Genomic DNA, 25,560 nt, shown 5'->3' with positions numbered 1-25,560 from the left:
TTTATTTGAAATTCCAATTTATTACAAGTTTACCCTTTAATGGGGCCCTTCCTCCTTAAAGACAGTTAGAAAAACAACAAAAACAACCACAAACAGTTCAGGTGTCACTTGAGTGGGACACGGGAGTCTCACCGCGAACAAGAACAAGAACAGACCGGGGCGCGGCGCGGCAGCTGGGATGAGGGAACCGGAGCATCGGGGCTAAGCCCGAACCTGTGGGAGAAGGGACCGGACCCCATCCAGCGGCCACTGGAGCAGATCCCCAGCCTCCAGGCAGGGCAGGCGGGGTGAGGCAGGGACACACCTCGAAGTTCCGTATGAAGAGGCTTCAGTCTCGAGTTCTCGGAGCTGCAGTCCCCTTGGTGGCCATCTTTTCCCTTAACCTAAATAGGTACGAAGGAGCTGAGGTGCTCACATTTTCTAAATTCAAAGCTGACAGAAAAGAAAATTAAACCCTGTCTTGCATTTTTATCAAAATCTGCCACAAAAGGGAAAGACTATGAACTCCCGCCTAACTAGAACGACTGGCGCCAGGAGCCCGGCTGAGCCCCTCCTCCGCCCGCCACCCTGGAGGGCCGCGGACCCTGCGAGATTCCGCTTCTCGCTCGGGAGCTCCACATCTGCGTCCACATCCGAGTCCGGACAGGCTCAGAACAGGCTCGGGAGGAGGGAGGAGGGAGGCGGGAGGCGGCTGGAGATGGAGGCGGCTGGAGATGGCTGCCAGGGCAGGCAGAGGGACGTCCCCGAGCCGCGGGGTCCCACCGCGTGCCCTGCGGAGCCTCCAACCCACTTCTCTGAAGGCGAGAGGACGGGCTGAGGGAGGAGACGGGCGAAGTAGAGCGAACACGTTATCATATAAACTGTACTGTACATGTGCCAAAGCAGATGACGGGAGTATTTTACAAGATGTTCTTTATACAATATCACTGCTGAAACAAGCAACTTTCGGTAACTAGAAAAGTCAATTTAAAAAAAATTAAACATTTAAATTCTTCCTGCTTTTCTTCTGCTCCCCTAAGAGCTTGTGTCTGGTATGCGGGTGGGCTGGGCTCCAACACCCCTCGGCCAGATCCATCCAAGTGAAGGTCGTATGCATGATTACAAGCAGGGCTCCAGTCTCTACATCAAGTGCCTTAGGTTCTTTGAGGGTTTTTTAGGTTTTTTTTTTCTCAGTTTGTTTGTTTCTGATTTTGAAGGGGTGAGGTGGGGCGGGAAAGGGGCGAGCGCTGTCACAAAGAAGGGGAGGGGTATTCAGGAATGGCCGCAGGACATGTCCCTTTACTCTGCCAAGAGCAACTCAAAGAGCACGCGTGTCTCCTGCTGCTGGTGAACACAGAACGCGGTGCGGCACTCACGACTGCCGTCACCCGAAGGGGGGGTGGGGGGGGCGCAGGACGGGCTTCAAGAAACAAGACTGTGTGTAAATAGAAATTAAAAAATCAACACCGCCTCCCCGTTTGGCCTGATTACCCCGATCCCTCCGTGTAATGCTGTCATCCCTCCCCTGGAGACCAGAGGCTTGGCACTGTCGTGGTGGCCAAAGCAGGAGGGACCGCGGGAACGAAGAAAGTTAAAGGATGTGGGCCCACAAGAAAGCCATACCCTTGGCTTCTCCCTGGAAGCTCTCAGCAGGGTTAAGGTGGCCCACGGCCCACAGGAGCTCCGGGCAGAGACCACCAGCCCAAGAGCAGGCTCTGCAAAGAACTCTGCCTGCTTAGGGCCCTCTGGAGAGCTGGGCAAGGCAGCACGAGCCTGGGATGACGGGCATTTCTGGACTCCCTGTGATCTCCTCCCTTCCACATTCTTCTCCATCTTCCTCTCCCACTCCCTCCCACCCTCCCCGCTCTCTCCAGTCCCCCCACCTCCCTTACCAGGGCCCTGCCTATTTCTTCTGCCTTCGTCCCCTGGACTGTCCAATGGGCTCTGACTCACTGTCCCCTTCATCTTCGGCAAGCCGGTCGGGAAACTTCTTGCGTTTCCTGCGGACGTACGGGTGGCCGGGAAGGTGTTTATGCAGCAGAGCCACCAGACACTGTTCTGTCTTCACCATGCAGGTCAGCACGTGGCTGCCTCGGCAGTTGTAAAGCTCGGCGTTGGCGAACACTTGCTTCATGTCAGTGAGAAACTCCTGCACGGAGCGGTAGCTCCCGCAGGAACACTTGTTCTGCATTGTCTGGAAGTCCATGGGGTGAGTGATGACGTCGTAGTAATCCTCGGCCTCGTCTCTGGTCACGGGCTCCCTGTGGAGAAGCAGCGAACGGAGATCTGAGCGCAGCCTCTAGGACAGACCGAAAGCTGGTTCTCGGACCATCGTTCCCGCAACGCCCACCCCGCTGTGGACCGGCCAGCGGGCAGGCAGAGAAGGCGTGCTGACCCTGGATGACGTGCGGTCTCTACCGGCCTGGGGAGGGATTCCCCTGACACTCAGACGTGTGCTAAAGGAAGGATCAGGGCCGTCCCTAGGACCTCCGCTCGGCGCCACCGCCACCCCCCCCGCCCCCGCCAGCTGCCTGTCTACACGCGCGAGCGCCCCCAAGGCCGGTCCTGCTCCCCGTGCCCGAGCACGCCGCGCACCTGAAGGGCCAGCTGAAGCGGTACTTGACGATCTTGTGGAGGACCTCCTCACACTTCCGCAGCTCCAGGCTCCGCCTCCGCGGGCTCCGCTTGGTCTGAAGGACCTGGCACCCGAGAAAGAGAGGATTACAGGTCTAAGGGAAGAGTGGACAGAACAGGAAAACATGTGTATCGTTTGAAAAGAAGAGAAACGGAAGTTCGACCACTGTCTCAGAGCAGAGACGGTCAAAATCATCTGATGCTCAAGGCGGGGGCAGCCATCGCTCCATCAGCCCCCGGAGACGCTCCTCAAGGTGGCAGAGGGCAGGCAGCAGCTGCCCTGGTAGGGCGGTCCTGCTGGAGGTCGGCCAGAGAGGCCACCGTCCCCAGCACACCAGTGAGAGACGGACCTGGGGTTACGGGGACCACTGGCAGCCAATTCTGTGGGGCTGTGGCTCTGAGGAAAGCAAGGCAAGAGGTACGATTCCTCTCCTGCGCCCTCCTGAGTAGCACGTGGGAGCTAAGCGGCGGAGGAGGAAAGGGTGGGTGTCCCCTCCAGGGAGCCGTCGCTGCTGTGACTCAGCGATCAGAGCCCCAGGCCTGAAGGGTTAATTAGGTCTGGGCCAGCAGAAGGATCTCGCAATGCCCCTGAGCTCCCTAATGGCTTGCTTTATGCCCCCCCCACCCCCAACCCCAATTTGCTCTGCCAAAATAAGTACGTTTCCAAGAGCCTCTTATTGTTCTTTAAAGCCCCAGCAAAATCACAAGGAAATCCACTAAAATTACACTGGCTGACAGCAGCGGGGAGGCTCACACCCCTCCCACAGCAACTGTGGGCAAAAGACCCAAGAGTGACTGAGGCGCCAACATTGCTGACATTCCCCCAACGGAGACCCAGCCCCTCGGAGCTGCTGGAGACACATGGATACTATTTTCAAACCCTTAACGAGTCACAGGCTGCCTATTAACTCGGGGAGTCGACGTCCGCAGGCTGAGCGGGGGATGCCGGACATAGCTGCTCCTGGGGGGCCGCGGTGGCCTCCAAAGGGGGGGGCCCCACCTGTTGCCGGCTGGACACCCGGTGCTGGAGCGGGGACCGACCGACTGCCGCAGGGAGGACGGGAATCACTCACCAGCTCCTCGACCTCCGCGTCGTCCACAGGCGGCGCCTTTGGCCGAGACTTCCTGGCGGGATGCGGCTTTTTACCAGGCCGGCGCCCCGGCCTCGCCGCAGCGGGGAGGACGCCCTGCTTGGCCCGGGCAGTCTTTCGAGGCCTCACTGGAACAGAAAACGCGGACTTCAGAGCCGCCCGGGGATGGGGAAGCACACCTGCGGGACGCAGAGAGCATCTGGTCGAGCAGGGCGACGGCTCCCTTTGTCGTAAGGCGCTCCTGCCTTCTCTCCTGCCCCAACAGGACACTTGAAAGGTGCAGAAGCAGATGCATGGACACCTCTCGGCTGCCGAGGCCCTTCCACGAGCCCCTTGGGAAGGCCGGTCCCTTCGGAGCGGCTCCTCCCCTCCTCGCGCTGCTCACAGCTACTCCCGCGAACACGGCCTCTGAAGGAGCCCACGGCGAGGCCGCGTGCTGACCGCTCTGCTGGGCCCCGCAGAGCCCGAGATGGGCCTGTGAGTGCGTGTGCTCCCATGTGAGGTGGCATCTGGCTGGAGGACAGTTCCCGCCTTCTAGTTCCCCAAGGAATCCTACACTCGCCACCACGATCTTCTGAGAGCAAAACCGACACCTACTCCAAGTCGTCCTCCGTGAGCCCAAGTTAAGCTCGCCCAGTCCTGCTTTCTCGCATATCTGAAAACCAGACAGTGGGCCAGGACACTGCCATAAGAACTCTGCCCGGAACCCCCAAAGGGGGAATAAGGAATACAAAGGTCCCCTAGATGACGCGGTCTCAGGATGACAACGGGTAGTCAATGTCAGACAAACGAACATTTCTCGGTGCGTCCCCAGGGAGCGACACTCCATTAGGATTAGCTCAGGGGCGCCTGGGAGGCTCAATCATTTAAGCGTCTGCCTTCAGCTCAGGTCATGATTCCAGGATCCTGGGATCGAGCCCTGCACTGGGCTCCCTGCTCAGCGGGAAGCCTGCTTCTCCCCCTCTCACTTCCCCTGCTTGTATTCCCTCTCCCGCTATGTCTCTGTCAAATAAATAAAATCTTTAAAAAAAAAAAAAAAAGCTTCTCCACTGAACACATTTTCCCTTCAAAGCAGGGAGCTGGTATTTGTACAGAGACAGACGGAGACAGAGGGAGACGGAGGGAGACAGAGGCAGCGACAGGAAGAACCAATAAACAATGTCTCACTCTACTTCTAGACCCCGATACCCCTTCACTGGCTACTTTAAGGTCTCCAAGCTCAAGACCAGGCAGGAAGAGAGAAGAAGCTGACACCAAGGATGAGACTCAGAATGCTAGAGACAGCCACCAACCCAGGGCCTTGAGGTGGGACCCAGGGAACACCACTTCCCCGGTAGCCTAAACGGTGGAGAAGACAAAGTGCTCTCAAGTACCAACACTTCCTGGACTCCTTTGGCAGGTAAGACCCTAGAAACCCGGACAGAACGATTTCTTGGAAAGAAAACAGTTACCTTGCAAGAGGAAAGCATCCACTACTCTGAAAACCAACACAAGGAGCACACTGCGACATTCAGGATCTAGTCCGAGCAGGCCTGCACCCCAGTCGCACTCTCCAGCTAGCAGACAAGGTCCCTCCATAATGTGGGGTTCAGGGACTACGTGTCTCCTACCCCTGGGCAGCTGCGAGATCATGCCAGCGAACAAATGGAAGGAGCCCTCAGGAATGAGAGAAAGGAAGGTGTTCCCAACAGAGAGCCCTGCACGACTGCGAGGACAGGGGCGGGCGTGCAAAGCCAGACTGCTCCGGGTTTTAGCGGCACCCCTGCTGCAAGACTGGTCAGGCCAAGCATCTTCTCGGGCTCCCAAAGCTCCGAGTGCTATGATCTCTGCACTGTACCATCTCTTCAAAAGCTCATCAAAATCTTGATCTGTGATCTCTTCCCACTAACCCACAAAGAAGGGTCTGGTCTGTTCTGCAGAGGAGGCTGTAAAAGGCCGGGCTACAGGGCTTTAGGTTTACCCAAGAAAATGACTCCTAAAGAATGGCCATTAGAGAGTGAGAGTCAAAGAGGTTAAGTGTAAAGAAGAGCCCCCCCCCGCCCAACCCTGCATCTAGTGAGAAAAGGATCTGAACCTTTCTAACAACCACCCGAAGCCATGAAAAAACTAGTCTTCTTTTTTCAAACTAGCCGAGCTAGCCCCCTGCACACGATGATAAAGAGGAAAGATCACTTCTCTGAAAGCAGCGCTGCAGCAGAGGCCAAACCCACTGTTAGGAGAGGCCGGCAGGCCTAGGCCTTCCTCACCCCCAATCCCCACTGTCCCCACACCGTGAGCGGCCCGACCCGGCAGACTCTGCATAAACACATTTGGGGCTTTGAATTCCACTAAATCTCAGCCCGAATGTTCTTAAGACCAAGCCATCCAACCTCCCACTAGGAAGGTGGTTAGGTGGCACCTTAAAAATCCCTTTAAAACCACAGCGGTGGAGTCTCCCCACAGCCACAACACGCGCGCGCGAGAAGACGGCCCGACGGCAGAGCTGGGTGGGCGGCTACTGCCAACCCGGGCCTCCCAAGTCAGCCTGGAAAACCGTGAAGGCAAACCGAACACTTACATCGCAGCCCGGCCACCTCGTAGTCCTCCTCCTCCTCCTCCTCCTCTTCCTCCTCCTCGTCATCGCTCTCATCATCTTCGCTGTGCTCAGAGGCGGACTCTTCCGTGTAATTCCTGGGAGGAGGGAAACACATATAGGGAACGCAGTTCTAGGCCAAAGTCGTCCTAAGAAAGGGCGCGGTCCCACGGGGAATCCTCGTCACAGGCCAGGCAGAGGTGATGATGGGGGAGGGAACCTGACTCGAGGCCAGGACGCGGCAACGGCACGAGCGCCCCAGCGTCAGCAGCAGGCCTCCCCCGCCAGGCTCCAAACGCTTCCCCACCTCTCCTCACATAAACCGATACAAAACCTTTCCTTTTGTCTCACAAAATCACCCGGATAAGGTGACATTTCAGCTATTAAAAGCTGTTCCCAACTCTGGGTGGACTGAAAGGATCAACAGCCTGGACAGGTGTTCCGCCACCTTGATGGCCCCCTTCCAGGAGTGGAACAGCCTGCGGATGACCGTCACATCAAAGTCGTGGTAATCCCAGCTCAGAACAGCTGGTGCAGAGCCCCGCCATCTCAGGGCAGTGCGCCTTACTTGGCTCCAAGTGCAGCTGGGCGGGGAGCGAGAGTAACCGGGGAACGCTGTTAGATGGGGTCAGGGTCACACAGCTCTGCCCCCTCAGAGACCACGCCAGAGCGCCTACGAGCTGCCCTTTCACCACCTCAGACTGCAACGTGGAAAACAACGGTACTAACTCGGCAAGTCTCAGGCATCTTTACGAGGCCTCACTGGGATGAGGATGAAGAACAGAGCACAACCCCCACCCTCAGGACACCAACACCCTCGTGGGGAGACAGTCCCATGTCAGGAAAGACACACACAAAGACTGAGAGATGGACGCTTGGCTGGAACAGAGAAAGAATCAACCCTAAGAATTTGCAAACATTTCACAAAAGCAGTGCCATTTTAGGTAGGCCACGGGCAGGTCCCTCAGTTCTAGGGAGAGGGACTACTCCCAGCCAGGAGGCACGTCCAGCAGGCAAGGACACCTGGGCAAGGGCCTGCAGAGAGCACAGGGCAGGGGACAAGGGCTCACAGACATGCAGACCGGTATTGTGGAAGTCTCAGAAAGGAGGCCCGGCAGTTTGGACTTGATTCTAGAGGCGATGGAAAGCCTTAAATTTCAGGATAGTGACATGAGCTTATCTTTATGCCTAAACCGTTCTGGTGCCCCCACCACAGCTGGATGAACAGGACAGGCAAGCGCTGAGGTAAGGAGCTGAGCAGCCTCCGAAGGAGCCCAGAGGAGAGATGGAGGCGGGCGACCGACAGCGGGGACCACGGAGAGTGGGCAGCAGGAGACGGACTCCTGAGACGTCTGGACACGGAACCGGTGTCAACAGAGCACGGAAGCTGAGGGAGAGGAAGATGTCCAAGCCGACCCCAGAGTTCTAACCATGATAAAGAAGGGAAAACAGCAGGCATGGGTAAGGAAGGTCCTGAGTTCCAGGACTCTGGCAGGGGGACTGCAGAAGTTGTCGCGACGGGGACGAGGTAGAAGTGTAAGGCGGCGGGAGAGAAACGTTATCTGAGAAGAAGGTACGACGCCGAGATACAGCTCACGTCTGGTAGCGAAAACCAGGAATGTCAACATCGAGCTGAGATGAAATCAGAGCCCTGGGAGCTCCTGCCGTAGTAATTCCAACCATCAGGCTCCGCACGCAAAAGATGACCTTAAACTCCTTAGAATCATTCTGTTTGAATAACGACCACTTAACTGTTCACAGCCACTTCACGTAGTTTTTTTGCGAGGGAAGGAATTCTCACCTGCCACGGGAGCTGCGCCTGGCGGTCGCAGGCTGGCAAGCAGGGCACTGCCACTCGCCGTCCGGGACCTCGTAGAGGGCGGGCCTCAGGCAGAACAGGTGGAAGGCTTTGTTACACTCGTCGCACAAGACCAGCTTGTCGTCCTCCCCTGCGAGGAGAGACACATGCTGACGGCACTGCCGGGGGCGCGGCGGCGCTCAGCGAGCTGTACCGAAGAGCCACTCGCCCTCAGTGAGCGCCGTGGGGGAGCGACCAGTCCGGTCGAGTATTATCACCTTTTTTTCCTAACGCAGTCACTTCTGAAAAGAAATGTAGCACAGGGACGCCTGGTGGCTCAGCGGGCTGAGCGTCTACCTTTGGCCCAGGTCATGATCTCAGGGTGCTGGATGGAGCCCCGTGTCAGGCTCCCTGCTCGGCAGCAAGCAGGCTGTTTTCCCTACCCCTGCTCGTGCTCTCTCTCACACACATAAATAAAATAAAATCTTAAAAAAAAAAATCTTTAAAAAAAAAAAAAAAGAAAGAAATGGAGCATAAACTAACTTAACTTAACTTAAACTCTGGCCTTCTGACTTATATCCCCAAATCCAACTCGGCCTAGGAGAAGACAGTTAAGTCACGGCAAGAACGGTGCTGCTCACCTCCACTAAGAAATGAACCCCCGTGAAGTATTACGTTTACTGCCCATCCTCTTCCTCAACCCCCATCTGACATGGTTTCTCTTAAACCACCTGGTGCCAAAAAGGCACGGAACTGACACGACACGGTCACCTCCCTCTCCAGCCTTCGCTCCAGAACAGCGTTTATGAATAGGTTTTTCATAGGTTTTCCTATCCTTCGGAATTGAATCCTAACCTACCTCACAAAATAACATTAGCCACCGAGGAGTCAACAGCTCAAGGGCTACTAGTCACGAAGCTCCTTTCACACGGGTTCTAAAAGCTGTGACCATGAAAGAGTCCCAAATGCCCTGCTCTGCACGACTCGTGGGCCCGACGGCAGTGTGGAAATACTGCCCTCTGCTGGCAGACGTCTTACTTCATGGATGACTACAAACTCCAGGAGATGAGAAAAGAGATTTAAAATTTTAGGTTGATTTGTCCCCTGCAGAAAATTTAAAGATTGGAGAGATAAACTGCTCTTATCCTCAAACTTAAGGAACAAAGTGCTTGCTTTGCTTTACTTCCTGTAAAACAGCATGTCACAGACCTCCGGGAGAGGGTAAGTCTGTCCCACTACACTTCAAAGTTAGGTGCACGGAATTCTTCAGGGGAGAAAACATCTTTGGAATGGAAATCCCGGTCCCTACTGCACTCAGATAAGCAAGACTGATCTAAACATACCTTTCTTTCGACAAACTTTGCATCGAGCATTTTCTGCTGACATATCCCACTTAATACAGGCATCCAGCATCCCAAGCAGAACGTGCATCCGGGAGAAAGTCTGAGCCTCACGGATCGCGGTCTTCCACTTTTCCAGAGCGGATGCAACCTGAACAGAGACCAAACCAGGTCAGCGTTACTACAATGACCTCAAGGACACAACACAGATTTTTCACATGGTACTGACACAGTGCATGCACCGAGAGCACCAGCGCAGGAGAGAATGCTGAGTACGTGCCCCTCCTAGCGCTTCTCCACCCCTCACGCATTTATTTTACAGCAAAAATCAAGGCTCGTAGGAGTAAAAAAACTTGCCAAAGGTTAAAGAATGAAGGCAGGGGTGAGGGGTGATAAGAGACCCCTCTGTTCCAACGAAATCCACTTAAAGATTCAGTCCCATTTAGAAGCGGGAACACTTTCGGAACCCTGTCCTGAGCTAACACAACTGGTTAACAAGATGCCGGGTCTCTGCAGTACGTGCCACAATCCCCGATTACAGGGCCTGGACATTACAGTAGATACCATCTACAGAGCATTCGACAACACTTAAAAATATTAAGTACTGATACAAAGCATTCCTCTTGACTTTATCACCAACTTCTAACTAAGTGAAACTTTCAGAGGGCCAGGGTTTAGGCTGACTTCTTTCTGGGCAGTTACTCTCAGCATAATAGACACTGCCTTCTCCCATCGTGAGAAAATGCAAATTCATTCAGAATGACCCAGGGAAAACACAGTTAGGACGCAGGAAAATATAATCAGGAATTTCAATGATAAAACACAACCCTCACTTCTATATATCTAAGGAAAAACAGAAATGCCATTTTAGGATAACTCACTTACTTCTAATACTTGTTTCTTTAGTCAAAAGGTATTTTTTTAGGTGTTCAAAGTATTTCTTACCTAAATGATCAGGTAAGCATCTGCAGAGACAAATGCCTCTCAGACAGGCAGAACCCACCACAGAGGGGGCGCCTGGGGGGCTCAGTTCAGCATCTGCCTTCAGCTTGGGTCACGATCCCAGGGTCCTGGGATGGAGCCCCACATCTGGCTCCCTGCTCAGCAGAGAACCTGCTTCTCTCTCTGCCTGCCGCTGCCCCTGCTTCTACTCTGTCCCTCTCTCCCTCTGATGAATAAAAATCCTTAAACAAAAGAAAGAAAGTAAAAGAAACCACCACAGAGATGGACAAAGGTAAGGCTCAGGCCCTCCCTATAGCAGAGGCTGAGAGATAAGTTCATCCCACCATCATCCACCCTCTGGGGGCCATATGCCTTAACCTGGCCGTGCGTGCAGTGAAGTCCGGGGAGCAGTGCACTGCTCAGGCAACAGGACCAGCTCTAGCTAGCTGACCACCCCGCTGCTGCACTGCCCTGCCCCGCGCCAGGCAAAGGCGTCTATTTGAAGTGAGTCTTCCTCCTACACAAAGGGCTAGTTTTGCTGAAGGCCATCGGCTGTAAAACAGAGCTGCCAAGGGACACTGAGCTACTTCTGAAGCTGTGGTGGGAGGGTTGACAGATGGGAACAAAGGCTGCCCCTTCTCTTTCTTCTGGAAACAGAGAACCACAGATGTGCGCATAAACTCATAAACAACAAGAATACGTAACATAAACGCAACAAAAACGAGAGGCTGCTACAACTCTAGTACGATCTGGCCCACTCCTCAACCCCCACTGCAGTTAGGTCAACACCTGCCCTCAAAACACAGCACAACTGCCTTCCTCCCCCAACTGTGAGGTCCACACCACAGCTGGCCTCAGGGCACCACCCAGGTCCTCTTACTGTGCGAACAACCCACACCCGGCCGATAGAACATGGATTTAGGAATTTTAAGTACAGTCCCTAAAGAGAGTGCCTACTCAGAACAGGCAAAAAAACAAACAAACAAAAAACGCTAAAATGGGCTTTGCTGTCCTCTAGTGGACACTCAGATGCACACACGTAGGAAAAAGTCCTATCGGCAGACAGTATTGCCTTTTACTTATTTCCTATGAACCATAAGATCTGAGCGCTCAGTAGCGCAGCCAGCCGCATTAAAACACAAGCAAACCACCACCAGCAACCGGAGCAGCCGGCGGCTCAGAAGGCTGAGCGTCCAACTCCCCGCTTCAGCCCAGGCCACCATGTAGGCTGTGGGACTGAGCCCAGGTCAGGCTCAAGGCAGGGTCTGCCGGAGACTCTCCCTCTGCCCTCCTTCTACACTCACACTCGCTCTCAAATAAATCTTTTTTAGGGCGCCTGGGTGGCTCAGTGGGTTAAGCCGCTGCCTTCGGCTCAGGTCATGATCTCGGGGTCCTGGGATCGAGTCCCGCATCAGGCTCTCTGCTCAGCAGGGAGCCTGCTTCCCTCTCTCTCTCTCTCTGGCTGCCTCTCTATCTACTTGTGATCTCTCTCTGTCAAATAAATAAATAAAATCTTTAAAAAAAAATAAATAAAAAATAAATCTTTTTTAAAAACCCTGAAAGGTCTTAGAAATAAGTTATTTAATCTCATTTTAATACATATATCGTTTCTACGTTAACAAGTTCACCTTGTAAAGAAAAACCATGGTTTTACATGTATCTGCAGGGCTATACAACTATGAACATAACCTTAATTCAAACAGCTTCATCACCCCCAAAAGAAAACCTGCCGGGGCGCCTGGGTGGCTCAGTGGGTTAAAGCCTCTGCCTTCAGCCCAGGTCATGGTCTCAGGGTCCTGGGATCGAGCCCCGCATCGGGCTCTCTGCTCGGCGGGGAGCCTGCTTCTGCCTCTCTCTCTGCCTGCCTCTCTGCCTATTGTGATCTCTCTCTCTGTGTGTGTGTCAAATAAATGAACAAAATTTTTTAGAAAAAGAAAACCTGCACCCCCGCTAGTACTCACTCCCCATTCTCCACCCCAGCCTCAGACAGCCACTGATCTACTTTGGGTCTGGAGATTTTCTTCTTCTGGACATTTCACGTAACGTGCGGCTTTTGTGACGGCCGTCTTGGGGCACAACTCTTCTAGGGCCCATGACAGCGGCAGGCGGCAGTGCTTTATCTAAGAGCGGTCCTGTACTCCATGTTAAGTGCTGAACATTCGTCCACAGTATGGACCAGTCAGTCACACTGTGTTCATCCATTCATCGGGTGATGGAATCTTGGTTGTTTCCATTTTCTGGCTATCATAAATCACACTGCTATGAATATCTGTGCACATTTGTATAACTTTCATTTATTAAGTCTGCCCAAGGTCTCACAGCCATTTGGGACCAGGTCTCCTTAACACCTCCACAAGACCAATGCTCCTGACATTACAGATACTGGATAATCACTAGCAGTCGGTTAAACCCACCAAGTTATCCACCCAGAGCAGCCTAGATTCCAAACACCCTCTAATTTTGAGGGCAAAACATCAGGCACTCAAGATTTGAAAGACCATCCTGGTTTCCCATCACTGGGAAAAAATTCCGAACAGGCTAGCACATTAAAACAAAACCCCACCCAAACAAACAAACAAAACCCACACCATATTCAAAGACACTGGGGTTTTTTTTTGGTTTTTTAAGACAAAGCTTTTAGGAACAGATGAACAGTTGGCAACTAAGTTTTGACGCACAACACTGGGGGCATCCAGTAAAATCCTGTGTCTGACAATGTTCCTGGATGGCTAAACACATTATCCTGACGAAAAATTCAAATGTTTAAGTAAAGGTGGTTCCTAGGCAGAAGTGGGTACGACAGAATGAAAGGGAAGCTGCCTTGTATGCAAAGTCACCATGAATCCCTTTACTAACACGGAAAAGGCAATATCCCATCTTGAAAGGACAGGACCAGGCTTCCAACCATATTCTTCCACAAAACAACATTTAAAATGAAGAACAGACAATGAGGCTATCAGGACAAATGCATCCAGAGTAAACAGTCAGCCTAACAGAACCCAGGATTTTACCAAATTATACAAGGTCTTTCCCACTTAATGCAAAAAGAAACAAACAAACAAACATTAAGTATTTGAAATCATCTGGACTATTACAAAAGGGGATTCAAGAACCAATCTACTTCTTTAAGTAAGGAAACTGAAAGCCATACTAAAGACTGGTATTAACTGACTCACGCAACCACCTGCTGCCAGACGAAACACGCTGGCTGGGGCTACGCAAGAAACCTCCAAGGCAACGGACAGCAGAAAATTTCAGAGTGGTGGGAACGCCGACTTTGGTCAGGAACTGTAGGCAGGGCATAATGCCACTTTAATGAAGAACACTGTTGAACTACATAGTAGGCAACCTAGCTGATTTTCCAAGAAACTCGTCCATGCTTTCCGTTTGTGTACTCTATGCCTGGGCCCCAAGGTTCAACCTGCGTGCGCGTTCAGATTTTCCTCCCGATCGTACTAAGAATGAAGCCTCAAATGACAGCCTAAAAAGAGGTCACTCTGCTGCGGCGAGGAGTACTAAAGACGAACTTGAGAATTCTGTAGCTGCTGCTTCCCAAGAGAAGAAATGTTACTGGTAAAGAAATGCCAAGGAAAGATCCCATCAAGAAAGAGACTCTTCCGGGCAGCGTTAACAACAAAGCCCATGCAGTACTTGGCGAGGCTAAAACTGATGCCTAACGAGAAGAGACTGAGCAGAGACGATACACCACTATCTGGGACTCCACCCAGAAGGTGACCCGCACACTGCATGCAGCCATTAAACAACACACAGCAGTGAGAACCCAGTCCCAGGAAGGCGCTGAAAGTAATCTTGTGCAAAAAGCTAATAAACAGAAGAGAAGAAAATGGAGCTGCTAGTTATTCTAATAAAGACAAACCAGAGAAGACACAACATTCATCAGTAAGGAATCAAGGAGCTGAGAAAACACGGTATCCCGTAGATCTACATGGACTGAGTGGGGGGAGACATGCAGAATATGTTCATGGATAAGACACTGCAGAACACGACGCAGATGATTCCGTTCTGTAAAATTCCAATGAAACTATCTTCATGGGCGCCTGGGTAGCTCAGTGGGTTAAAGTCTCTGCCTTCGGCTCAGGTCATAATCCCAGGGTCCTGGGATCGAGCCCCGCATCAGGCTCTCTGCTCAGCGGGGAGCCTGCTTCCCTTCCTCTCTCTCTCTGCCTCCTTGTGATCTCTGTCTGTCACATAAAGAAATAAAACCTTAAAACAAAACAAAACTATCTTCGTGTGCACACAGAAAACACAATGAACTATGAAGAGTGAGATTCCTGGGGAATCTAGGATGGGAGCTGTTTCATATTTCACCTACCTCTCACTCTGGATTTACTTACAACGAGCATGTTACTTTTAAAACTTAAAAACCAGAAAACTGGATATCCACATGCAAAAAACTAAATTTAGACACTTAGTCTACAAGTATTAATTCAAAATGGATCAAAGATTTAAACGTAAAAGCTAGGGGCGCCTGGGTGGCTCAGTGGATTGAGCCGCTGCCTTCGGCTCGGGTCGTGATCTCGGGGTCCTGGGATCGAGCCCCGCATCGGGCTCTCTGCTCCGCGGGAAGCCTGCTTCCCTTCCTCTCTCTGCCTACTTGTGATCTCTCTCTCTGTCAAATGAATAAATAAAATCTTTAAAAAAAAAAAATCTTTAAAAAAAACAAAAACGTAAAAGCTAAAAATTCTAAGACAGTTAGAAAAGAGAGGGAAAGACACTGGACGTGCGACGCTGAGTCTGGCACGAAAGCCCTGGAAGTGACAGGGCAAGCAGCAGCGGCAGCAGCACACGGGTGCGGCGGCATTCCCCAGACTGGAAAACGTTTGTGCACCAGAGGATGGCATCAACAGGATGAAAAGGCAGCTCGCAGGATGGGAGAATACAGCTGCAAATCATACAACTGACAAAGGATTAATGCCCAGAACACAGGAAGAACCTCCATAACTCAACGACAGAAAGACACAATCCAATTAAAAGACCGCTGACGATTCGGACACATTTCCCCCAAAGAAGACAAGCGGCCGACGAGCACGCTGCCCCTCACTAATAGGGAAACGCAGTCAAAACCGTGAACTACCACCTCGCACCCGTCAGCAGGCCTGCAATCACAGACAGACAGAAAGAAAACGTGACAGGCGCTGGCACGAATGTAGAGAAGTGAGAACCCCGTGCACCACAAACGGTGCGGCCGCTGCGGAAACAAGGCGGTTCCTGGGAAGCTAAAGAGAATTACTATGCGATGCAGCAGCTCTACCTCTGGTACAGAGCCAGAAGACCTGGAAGGGAGAACGGGACCGGACAGCTGTACGCCTGTGCTCCCAGCATTACTGGACATGAGGGCCATCGGGCTGCGACACCCGTCACCCCACAGTTCTCCAGGATGCCCGGCTGGTGCGGCTGGCTGCCTGGCAGTCTCCTCCCTCCCTCACCGCGCAGCCCTCCTGAGGCCGTGCACCTGGCCACAGAGGACAACCTTCTCCAACACATCAGGATCGTCCTTTGTCCTTCGACCAAGGGCACACAGTGGCACCTGCTGCTAGCGGCTCCGAACTAGCTCTCAAGGCCCACAGCGCCGTATCCACAACAGCCAGGAGATGGAAGGACCCAAGTGCGCACCGCTGGGTGAACACACAACGAGGCATACACACGGAGTGGAACACTACTCGGTCCTACAGGGAAATTCGAGCACATAACGCAACAGAGATGAACTTTGCAAATATTACGCTAAGTTAAACAAACCCGTCACGAAAGGACAAATACGGTGATTCCCCTTCTATGTAACACTATTCAGAGTAATTGAATCCACAGACCCAGAAAGAAAACGGGGTTGCCAGGGGTCGAGGGGACAGCGAAACGGGTTGTGTAGTCTTTGGTGGGCACAGTTTCAGTCTGGGAAGATGAGAACGTTCTGGAGATGGATGGCAGTGACAGGTGCACAACACTGTGAATGTGCGTAACAACACACAACGTAACAACAGTTAAGATGCCACATTGTTCCTTGTGATTTTAGCACCATTTTTACAATTTAACAACTGCTACCCCCTTTTAAAAAGCCATCAGCCCCGGTAAAAGAGGATGGGGCGTGCTCCACAGACCAGTCTGAAAACCACAGCATTTAGCAGAAGTGAGGAAAATGAACACCGGCTCAGGAAACGGGGCTGTAAGGAGGTACGAGCACCGGGTTCGGCCACACAGAATCAGAGCCGGGCTCCCAGGCACAAAACCCATCTTCGCGAACAACGTACCTCTGCCTCCTCCGCCAGCTTCTTCTCTTCGTCCACCTCCTCCATCTTTGCTGAATCTTCGCTTTGGAGCTTTCTCCTCTTCTGCTTGGGAGCCATGAAGCCCTGAAGGAATTTCTTTATGACGCTAGCTTGTAGGGCAATCACACACTCACCAAAATCCTTCAGTTTCTCTAACGAGATCACCTACAGGAAACGACAGAAACAACAGAATGAACAAAAGGCCGACGGGACAGGAGACTCTCCTCCCCTCCCCACACCGGGACTCCGGTCATCTCTGCACCACTCTGACTTGACGTGCGCTGTGGGGGAAGCTAACTGTAAGCCTGTCCGGTGGCAACTCCCCACCAGTTTCAGCGTCACCGGGAAAGTTCATCCAAAAGCAACTTCACTGGGGGTTTTCCTAGGAGGTAAAGGTCTTTCACTGAAGCTAACCCCTCCCCACATGTGGTAGTAAAATTCTGTATTTACTCAAAATAACGCATGCTGTCTGAGAGGGGAAAATAAAAGGAGACCAGGGGCGCCTGGGCGGCTCAGTGGGTTAAAGCCTCTGCCTTCGGCTCAGGTCATGGTCCCAGGGTCCTGGGGTCGGGCCCCGCGTAGGGCTCTCTGCTCCACAGGGAGCCTGCTTCCTCCTCTCTCTCTGCCTACTTGTGATCTCTCTGTCAAATAAATAACTAAACATTAAAAAAAAAAAAAAAAAAAAGACCATCCTTGACTAAATTCAAATCAATCGGGGCCCCAAAAAGGTCACACCACATGAATTTACCTTGGTCCTCAGTTCAATGGGTGGTTTATAGGTTTAAAAGAAGCTGACTACTTCCATTTCCCCAACAACGAGACCCACGGGATGCTGAAACTCGCTCTACTTAATTAAGGAAGTTAGGGAGCTCATTCATTCACTCAGCAACCGAGTGCTTACTACGTGTGAACTACAGACTCGGGAAAGAAAAACTGAGAAGGAAAATAAACATTTACTGACCCACTATATAGCTCACACACTGTAAGCCAGGTAATCCACTTTCCATACTCGGTGTCATCTAAGCCTCACATCTATTTTATGCATAAGGACAGAAGCTAAATCACTTTGATCCAAGTCATACTCTTCAATGAACGTTACCTTCTCAGTCATGCAAAACATGTCAATTTAAAAAATGCCATTTTGTAACTACAAAGAGAAACAAAGAATGCTGATAACCCAGTGTTAGCAGGGTGTGAGCCGGGGTTCAGCACAAAGTAGGCAAATGATAAATATTTGCTAAATAAACAAAAAAGTAGGGGATCTGGGTGGCTCAGTTGGTTAAGTGACTACCTTTGGCTCAGATCATGATCCTGGAGTCCCAGGATCGAGTCCCCCATCGGGCTCCCTACTCAGAGGGGAGTCTGCTTCTCCCTCTGACACTCCCTCTTCTCATGCGCTCTCTCAAACAAAATCTTTAAATAAATAAATGAATAAACCAAAAAAAAAAAGGGTAAGTATTATATTCGAAACTGGCAAAAATACTTAGCGGTAATTCTTTAAAAGATCATTAGGGAAAAAAAGGGGGGGGGGGGCGCGCCTGGGTGGCTCAGTGGATTAAGCCGCTGCCTTCGGCTCAGGTCATGATCTCAGGGTCCTGGGATCGAGCCCCGCATCGGGCTCTCTGCTCAGCGGGGAGCCTGCTTCCCCCTCTCTCTCTGCCTGCCTCTCTGCCTACTTGTGATCTCTCTCTCTGTCAAATAAATAAATAAAATCTTAAAAAAGAAAGATCATTAGAACAGGGACACCTGGGTGGCTCAATCAGTTAAGCAGCTGCCTTCAGCTCAGGTCATGATCCCAGGATGCTGGGACTGAGTCCCGTACTGGGCTTCCTGCTCAGCAGAAAGTCTGCTTTTCCCTATGCCTGCTCTGCCTGCTGCTACCCCGGCTAGCGCTCTCTCTCTCTGACAAATAATTACGACCTTTAAAAAAACAAAATAAAAAAATCGTTAGAACAATACAGATATTTAAATCCTTTTTCCTACAAAATGTACCATGAATTGATAACCAGACTAGTTTAAAAAAAAAGAGAGAGAGAGAGAGTAAGGGTGCCTGGTGGCTCACTTCGTAGAGCCCATGACTCTAAATCTCAGGATTGTGAGATTGAGCCCCACAGTGGGTACTGAGGGTACTTTAAAAAATAAATAAATAAAGGAGAAAGAGAAAGCTACATACGTAAGATGCATATATAATATGGTAATTCTAATAGCAAAGAAATAAAAATACAAAAGTTTTAACAGTAGAAGATTTATCCTATCAACTCCATGGGCTATTTTACGTACCCCAAAGTGATACAGAGACTGAAAGAAATGGAATGTACTTCTATAAATTGGGAAAAAAGATGCAACTGCTCAAAACACAGGACAAATACACACGGTATAAATGCATGTGAGTAATTTGAAAAGACCCACAATTTTAAGTGTCCTCTGAGTTACATGGACTTTATTATTTAAAATTAGGGGCGCCTGGGTGGCTCTGGGTTGAGCCTCTGCCTTCAGCTCCAGGTCATGATCTCAGGGTCCTGGGATTGAGCCCCACATTGGGCTCTCTGCTCAGTGGGGAGCCTGCTTCCCCGCCCCTCTGCCAACTTGTGATCTGTCAAATAAATAAAATCTTTTAAAAAAATAAAATAAATCTTAGAGGCACCTGGATGGCTCAGTTGATGAAGGGTCTGACTTCGGCTCAGGTCATAATCTCAGGGTCCTGGGATCAGCCCTGTGTTGGGCTCCCTGCTCAAGTGGGGAGTCTGCTTCTCCCCTTTCCCTTTCCCCTACTCCCCCAGCTCATGCTCACTTGCTCTCAAATAAATAAAATAAAATCTTAAAAAACAAAACCAGAAAAGCTCTTTTTGAATAAAGGATCTAAGCCACTTAGATTTTTCTGGATATCAAAGGAAAAGTATCAAATGTACATGGAGAATTTTTGGTTCCACAGGTCCTTCAAAACAAACCCACACATGATTTCCAGGGTCACACAGGGAAGTCAAGAACAACATCAGGGAATAATTCCATATTGAGTTTCCATGAGTAACAGATCTCCTAGGGGTGTGTGCTTATGTTCTTACCCGGGCTTCAAATTCCGATGTTTCTTCTACATAACCAAGTCCCCCCTTTTGTAACCTTGTTGCAACTTCAATGAGATCACTACGAAGAAAGTTTAAAAGCTCCTGGTTGCCATCACAGGATTTTAGACCCAAATTTGGCTTCCGGGCCAGATGAATAGAATGAATGATGTCTTGGTACCTAGAAAAGTTGGGGAGCAGGAACGGAAAATAAAGAAACTCTGAATGACAGGTCTCCTTTCTAGAAGACTTACTCAGATCTTCATTTCACCTTGGTGATCTCTTTAGTTTTGTGTTTCTTGTACAAATTTTCAAATTTGTCTTATTCTTGATTCATTTGAAAAACACACTTCTTTTTTTTGATATTTGATAATCCCAGTACCTGAAGTGTCCTGCTTAACACCTAGCTCTCATTCATGGTTCCTGGTCTGGTTTTTTGTTGTTGTTTTTTTTAACCTTTTTACCATGAGTTTCTCGGGATTTTTATCTGTGGAAAATTCTTTGAGGCCTGGTTTGAAGCTGTGCTCCTCCAGAGAGAACATCCATTTGCTCATGTCAGCTACCAGGAAATGCTACCAACATGAGACAACTTTAAATCACCTGTCAGAATGCGTCATAACATAGTAAAACCGTCGAATGGCTGAAACTCTACACAAGGACCCTCAGGTTCACTCTCACATTAAAGACTGACCCGCTGAGGTCCCAGCAACACACTCTGGCAAGACCATAAGCTTCACGGCTGGTTTCTTACAACAAAATGCAAACTTGAGCTCAAGGTCATCTCAGCTGTAATATACTAAGTTCCCTTTTCTTTTTTTTTTTTTTTTTTAAAGATCTATTTATTTATTTGACACAAAGACAGACAGCGAGAGAGGGAACACAAGCTGGGTGAGTGGGAGAGGGAGAAGCAGGCTCCCCACAGAGCAGGGAGCCTGATGCGGGACTCGATCCCAGGACCATGGGATCATGACCCAAGCCGAAGGCAGACACTAAAGAACTGAGCCACTCAGGCGCCCCTCCCATTTCATTCTTAATAAGTTTGTTTTTTTTTTTTTTAAGATTTTATTTATTTGACAGACAGAGATCACAAGGAGGCAGAGAGGCAGGCAGAGAGAGAGGATGGGAAGCAGGCTCCCTGCTGAGCAGAGACTGATGGGGGGCTCGATCCCAGGATTCTGGGATCATGACTTGAGCCGAAGGCAGAGGCTCTAACCCACTGAGCCCCCCAGGTGCCCCTAAATAAGCATTTTTAATATTATTTTCCTCTGAATACAACTTCATTATGTCCCACTGGTTTTCTTGCAAAGGACTTCCCTTGCTCTGCAGAATTCCCTTTATTTTCTTCTTTGACGTTATCTATGAATATATTTAACTGTCAGTTAAGATCTTCTCGGACAACTTTAAGGAATTTGTTTTAATTTTATTGCAATCTGATCAGAGAACATATCCTGAAACTCTCTATTTTTAAAATCCATTGAGACTGCTTTTGTGGCTAAGTATATGATTAATTTTTATAAATGTTCAATGAATAGAAAAAAGTTACTTCTGTTTCCAACTGACTTACTATCATTTTGTTTTTAAATTTCTTTTTTACTGAGGGGCACTTGGGTGGCTCAGCTGGTTAAGCGTCTGCTTTCAGCTCGGGTCGTGATCCTGGAGTCATGGGACTGGGCCCCCAACATCAGGCTCCCTGCTCAGAGGAGAGTCAGCTTCTCCTTTTCTCTCTGCCCATCACCCTGCTCACATCTACTTTTTTCTTTGCTTCTTACCCAGCTTATGGTCTCTCTCTCAAATAAATAAAATTTTTAAAAAAAAATTCCTTTTTTTATTGAAATGAGTAACTGAGTGCACACCCTGTAATTTATATCCTTCATCACTTACTTTCTTGTAAAGAACACATATAACTTTCATAAATGCAAACTTCAAATGTCTGTGATACATTTTCCTATCCCCTTGGCTACCCAAAGGAAATACAAATAACCACCACCGAGAGAAGAGATAAATAAAATCGAATCAGAAAGATTATACAAATTCCCAGAACAGTATATAGAAAAGAAAATGACAGAACTCGGTTATAAAAATCATGGATGAAACCTGAAATCACCAGTATTTTGTGAATTAACTAAACTTCAATTAAACACAAAACAAAACAATATGAAACACGGATGGCTCTTCAGTAAAATAATGCTAAGGAAGAAACATTAATTCTCCAAAATTATGTATGCTTGACAGCCTTTAAAAAGTTCAAACCCAGAAAAGCAAGATATGTGTTTGGGATTTTTTTAATGCTCAACCAAACCAAACAAAGTGTAAGTTTTGTTATTAACCCTGACCATCAAATATGTTAACAAACAGAAGGCACATCACAGAACCATACCACTTTGTCACTGGTATACTGACATTTTCCCTTGTCTTCTTAATTTAAATTACCTGTTCATCTCAATAAGACACCATGATTCTGAATATAATTTTAACTAACTTATGCATTAAGCAGTAGACTAGTATCATGTACCCATCATCACTCACAAAAGTCTAGAAAACTTGCAGCTGTAGACTGAATGATACATTACTTCTTCCTTCAATCAAACCCAAATTCAACTATGAAAGCATGCAGTCAGATACTAAAGGTGGCCTTAAGCCAAAACCTTGCCCCGGCTTTGACAGGAAGCAATGCCTAGAACAGGAAGGACACCAGCAAATCTCGATGTAGATAGTATTTGTTTGGAGCTTTCTAAAGATACAATTCAATATTAAACTCACCACTTTAAAGTATACATCTGCAGTGGTTTTAATGTTGTGGAACCATCAAAACTACCTACTTCCAAAACTTTCATCACCCCAGAAGAAACCCCATACCTCAATCCCAATTCTCTCCTTCCCCCAAGCCCTGGAAACCACAAGTCTACTTTCTTTCTGTCCCTGTGGATGTGCCTACTCTGAAAGTCTTACATAAATGGAATCATACTGGGGACACCTGGGTGGCTCAGTTGGTTGAGTGTCTGCCTTGGGCTCAGGTCACCATCCCAGAGCCTGCGTTGGGCTCCTCCCTGCGCAGTGGGAGCCTGTTTCTCCCTCCGTCCTTGCGCCTCCCCGCCACTCATGCTCACTCTCTCTGCAATCTCTCTCTCAAATAAATAATAAAAATAAACAAACAATCATATGGTATGGGCCTTTTCTAGCTTTTTTGATTCAGTCCATCTTATCGTTTCAGCCCCGTTACAGCTATAGCACGTGTCAGTACTTTGTTCCGTTCTGTGGCTGAATTTATGGATATGCCACATTTTGTTTATCCATCGGCTGACGGACATTTAGGAAGTTTTCATTTTCTGGCTGTTTCCAATACTGACAATACTTCTGAAGGCCAACTACCATGGAACCACCCTTGTAAGGCTGCCTAACTACGAGGATCTCAGTTTAGTGCATGATACGCAGGAATCAATGAGCGATCCTGCTGCACTGTATCTATGTGGTTTAAAAATATGCTTTTCCAAACAAGCATGAGTCAAGAAACTACCAAGCAGGGGCGCCTGGGTGGCTCAGTGGGTTAAAGCCTCTGCCTTCAGCTCAGGTCATGATCTCAGGGTCCTGGGATCAAGTCCCGCATCAGGCTCCCTGCTTCCCTTCCTCTCTCTCTGCCTGCCTCTCTGCCTACTTGTGATCTCTGTCAAATAAATAAGTAAACTATTTTTAAAAAAAGAAAGAAAGAAACTACCAAGCACTAAGAACATAAAAGGGTTACAGACACTTTTTAAAATTTACGTTTACTGCTTTTACGGATAAACAAATAACCCCTAAGACATTTATAATACCTAATGCTGATGAGAAGCTATGTAGAACAAGATGAAAACCCTTACCTCTTCTCCAGTCTCTCTTTAAGTTGACTTTCTCTTATTCCCTGAGGGTGAAGGCAATTTAGCAACTCATCCAGTTCCTTCTGACTATCACATAAAAACCTAAAAGGAGCAACACAGAATCAGTAACTCTGAAAAATAATCAAACACTAAGAAAGGGTCTAAGATTGTTGGTGGAAGTTGGGAGAACTGAATTCCAATCTTGCTCACAAGCAGAACAGACAATTTATTATTTCAATGAGATCTAACGCTAACTTTATCCTAGAATACCGGAGCCAATGTTTGCTACTAAAATACGAGACAAATTTTATAAAGTCACTGACACACTTGTCCATATACCTTAGAAGAGTAAACCTACAACTAAAAATTGAAGATAAAAGGTCGCTGAACCAAAAGGAATCATAGGCAAAATAGTTAATACAATCACAAAATAAAAGGGATCCTCTCAAAACCTGTTTCCCTGCCTAAAAGAATATGGACATACAAGCAAATCAATGGCTATGTATGCAATTTATATTCTTCAATTAATAAAGATGAAAATCCTGGGGCGCCTGGGTGGCTCAGTGGATTAAGCCTCTGCCTTTGGCTCAGGTCATGATCTCAGGGTCCTGGGATCGAGCCCCACATCGGGTTCCCTGCTCAGCAGGGAGCCTGCTTCCTCCTCTATCTCTGCCTGCCTCTCTGCCTACTTGTGATCTCTGTCTGTCAAATAAACAAAATCTTTAAAAAATAATAAATAAATAAAGATGAAAATCCTGTATCTACTCCAAGAACATATACAAACTTACATTATAAGGGAGAAATAAAATTCCAAAGCTTAGAATATATTCTTATCAAAAAAACAACAAAACTCAAACCTGCTTTAAAAGCAATGAGTTTACATATCTAAGAAATCAAAATCATATAAAATGATCTTAACAGATGTTAAGACTGGTGTCACTAGATAAATATTTTCTTAACATGAAAAAGGAAAAAGAAAGAGCAACCCAATGAATGCTCACGTTACCATAGATTCTGGCCTTGTTTGGGAATGGTGGTCTCTACAGCAACTTCTGTTGCTGGTCCAGGTTGTGTGTTCATGCTTGCATTTTTGCCTAGGTTTGCTTTCTTACCTAAAAAAAATGTAAACATTAGATTAATACAGTAAATACCCAATTCCGCATTTCTTTTTTTTTTAAGATTTTATTTATAATTATTTGATAGAGAGAGAAGGAAAACAAGCAGGGGGAGTGGGAGAGGGAGAAGCAGGCTTCCTACTAAGGGGCAGAGCCTGATGTGGGGCTCCATCCCAGGACCCCAGGATCATGACCTGAGCCAAAGACAGACACTTAACGACTGAGCCACCCAGGTGCTCCCCAATCCTGCACTTCAAACCTAAGCAGGACACAGGCCAGTCCGACAACTAGCAACACAGACGCTGCCTGCTCAATGCATCCGGTGCACAACAGGCGCTGCCTTCTCGTAAACAGCTTACACACGGCACATTCTTTGAGATGCCTGCTGGCTATGCAGCTGAACAGCTGCACAGTTCAAAGTTTAGACTATCACAACTTAGAATGGAGCGGGATGACTGAATAACTTTATATCAAAGCAAATGATCCATTTACTCTTTGTACGTGAGGCTTAATAGCACAAATGAAACACATAAACTACTGTAAACTTAACCCTGGAGGCTTCAAAATATCAAACTCGATGACCTTTTTTCTAAACCAGCTCCCACACAACAGGACAGGAATACGGATGGATCTTAAGCCAATCTCTGAGGCCTCACCTAACACTGTAACTGATTCTGTCCCCTGGTCCCTCCCTCTCCCTTTTAACCCTCTGCACCTTCCCTGCACTACAAACACATCACCCTGTTAAGTCTTCCGAGTCACGTGATTCTGAAGACACCCGGGATGAGAACATGAAGCAACAATGCCCACCAGGATGCTCCAGGAGGGCGGGCACGGAATACCCATCTTCTCCTGGGAGCTACAACTATGGAGACCTGATTTCTAAGGACACCCATTA

The 25,560-nt window shown here is 48.8% G+C and overlaps 1 protein-coding gene across 3 annotated transcripts in view; it reads right to left on the bottom strand.

Annotated features, from left to right (window-relative positions):
* BAZ1B (bromodomain adjacent to zinc finger domain 1B) overlaps positions 1 to 25,560 on the bottom strand; it is a 70,381-nt gene continuing 44,821 nt past the window's right edge. Inside the window, exons 10-20 of one of the 3 annotated variants that reach the window (XM_045993016.1) lie at positions 24,554 to 24,659; positions 23,551 to 23,649; positions 19,700 to 19,877; positions 16,620 to 16,802; positions 9,418 to 9,565; positions 8,078 to 8,225; positions 6,262 to 6,374; positions 3,687 to 3,883; positions 2,575 to 2,678; positions 1,872 to 2,240; positions 1 to 1,399 (exon numbers count right to left, since the gene is read on the bottom strand). In XM_045993016.1, coding sequence (XP_045848972.1) covers positions 1,883 to 2,240; positions 2,575 to 2,678; positions 3,687 to 3,883; positions 6,262 to 6,374; positions 8,078 to 8,225; positions 9,418 to 9,565; positions 16,620 to 16,802; positions 19,700 to 19,877; positions 23,551 to 23,649; positions 24,554 to 24,659 — 1,634 coding nt within the window. In that variant the 3' untranslated portion in view covers positions 1 to 1,399; positions 1,872 to 1,882. Of the gene's footprint in view, positions 2,241 to 2,574; positions 2,679 to 3,686; positions 3,884 to 6,261; positions 6,375 to 8,077; positions 8,226 to 9,417; positions 9,566 to 16,619; positions 16,803 to 19,699; positions 19,878 to 23,550; positions 23,650 to 24,553; positions 24,660 to 25,560 lie in introns of all 3 variants that reach the window. The other 2 variants (XM_045993015.1, XM_045993017.1) reach the window with 2 other exon arrangements.

Source organism: Meles meles, chromosome 21 (genome assembly GCF_922984935.1).
Source record: "Meles meles chromosome 21, mMelMel3.1 paternal haplotype, whole genome shotgun sequence".
Classification (NCBI taxonomy): domain Eukaryota; kingdom Metazoa; phylum Chordata; class Mammalia; order Carnivora; family Mustelidae; genus Meles; species Meles meles.
The sequence above is the reverse complement of the archived record's forward strand: the minus strand, read 5'-3'. Positions and strand labels throughout refer to the sequence as shown.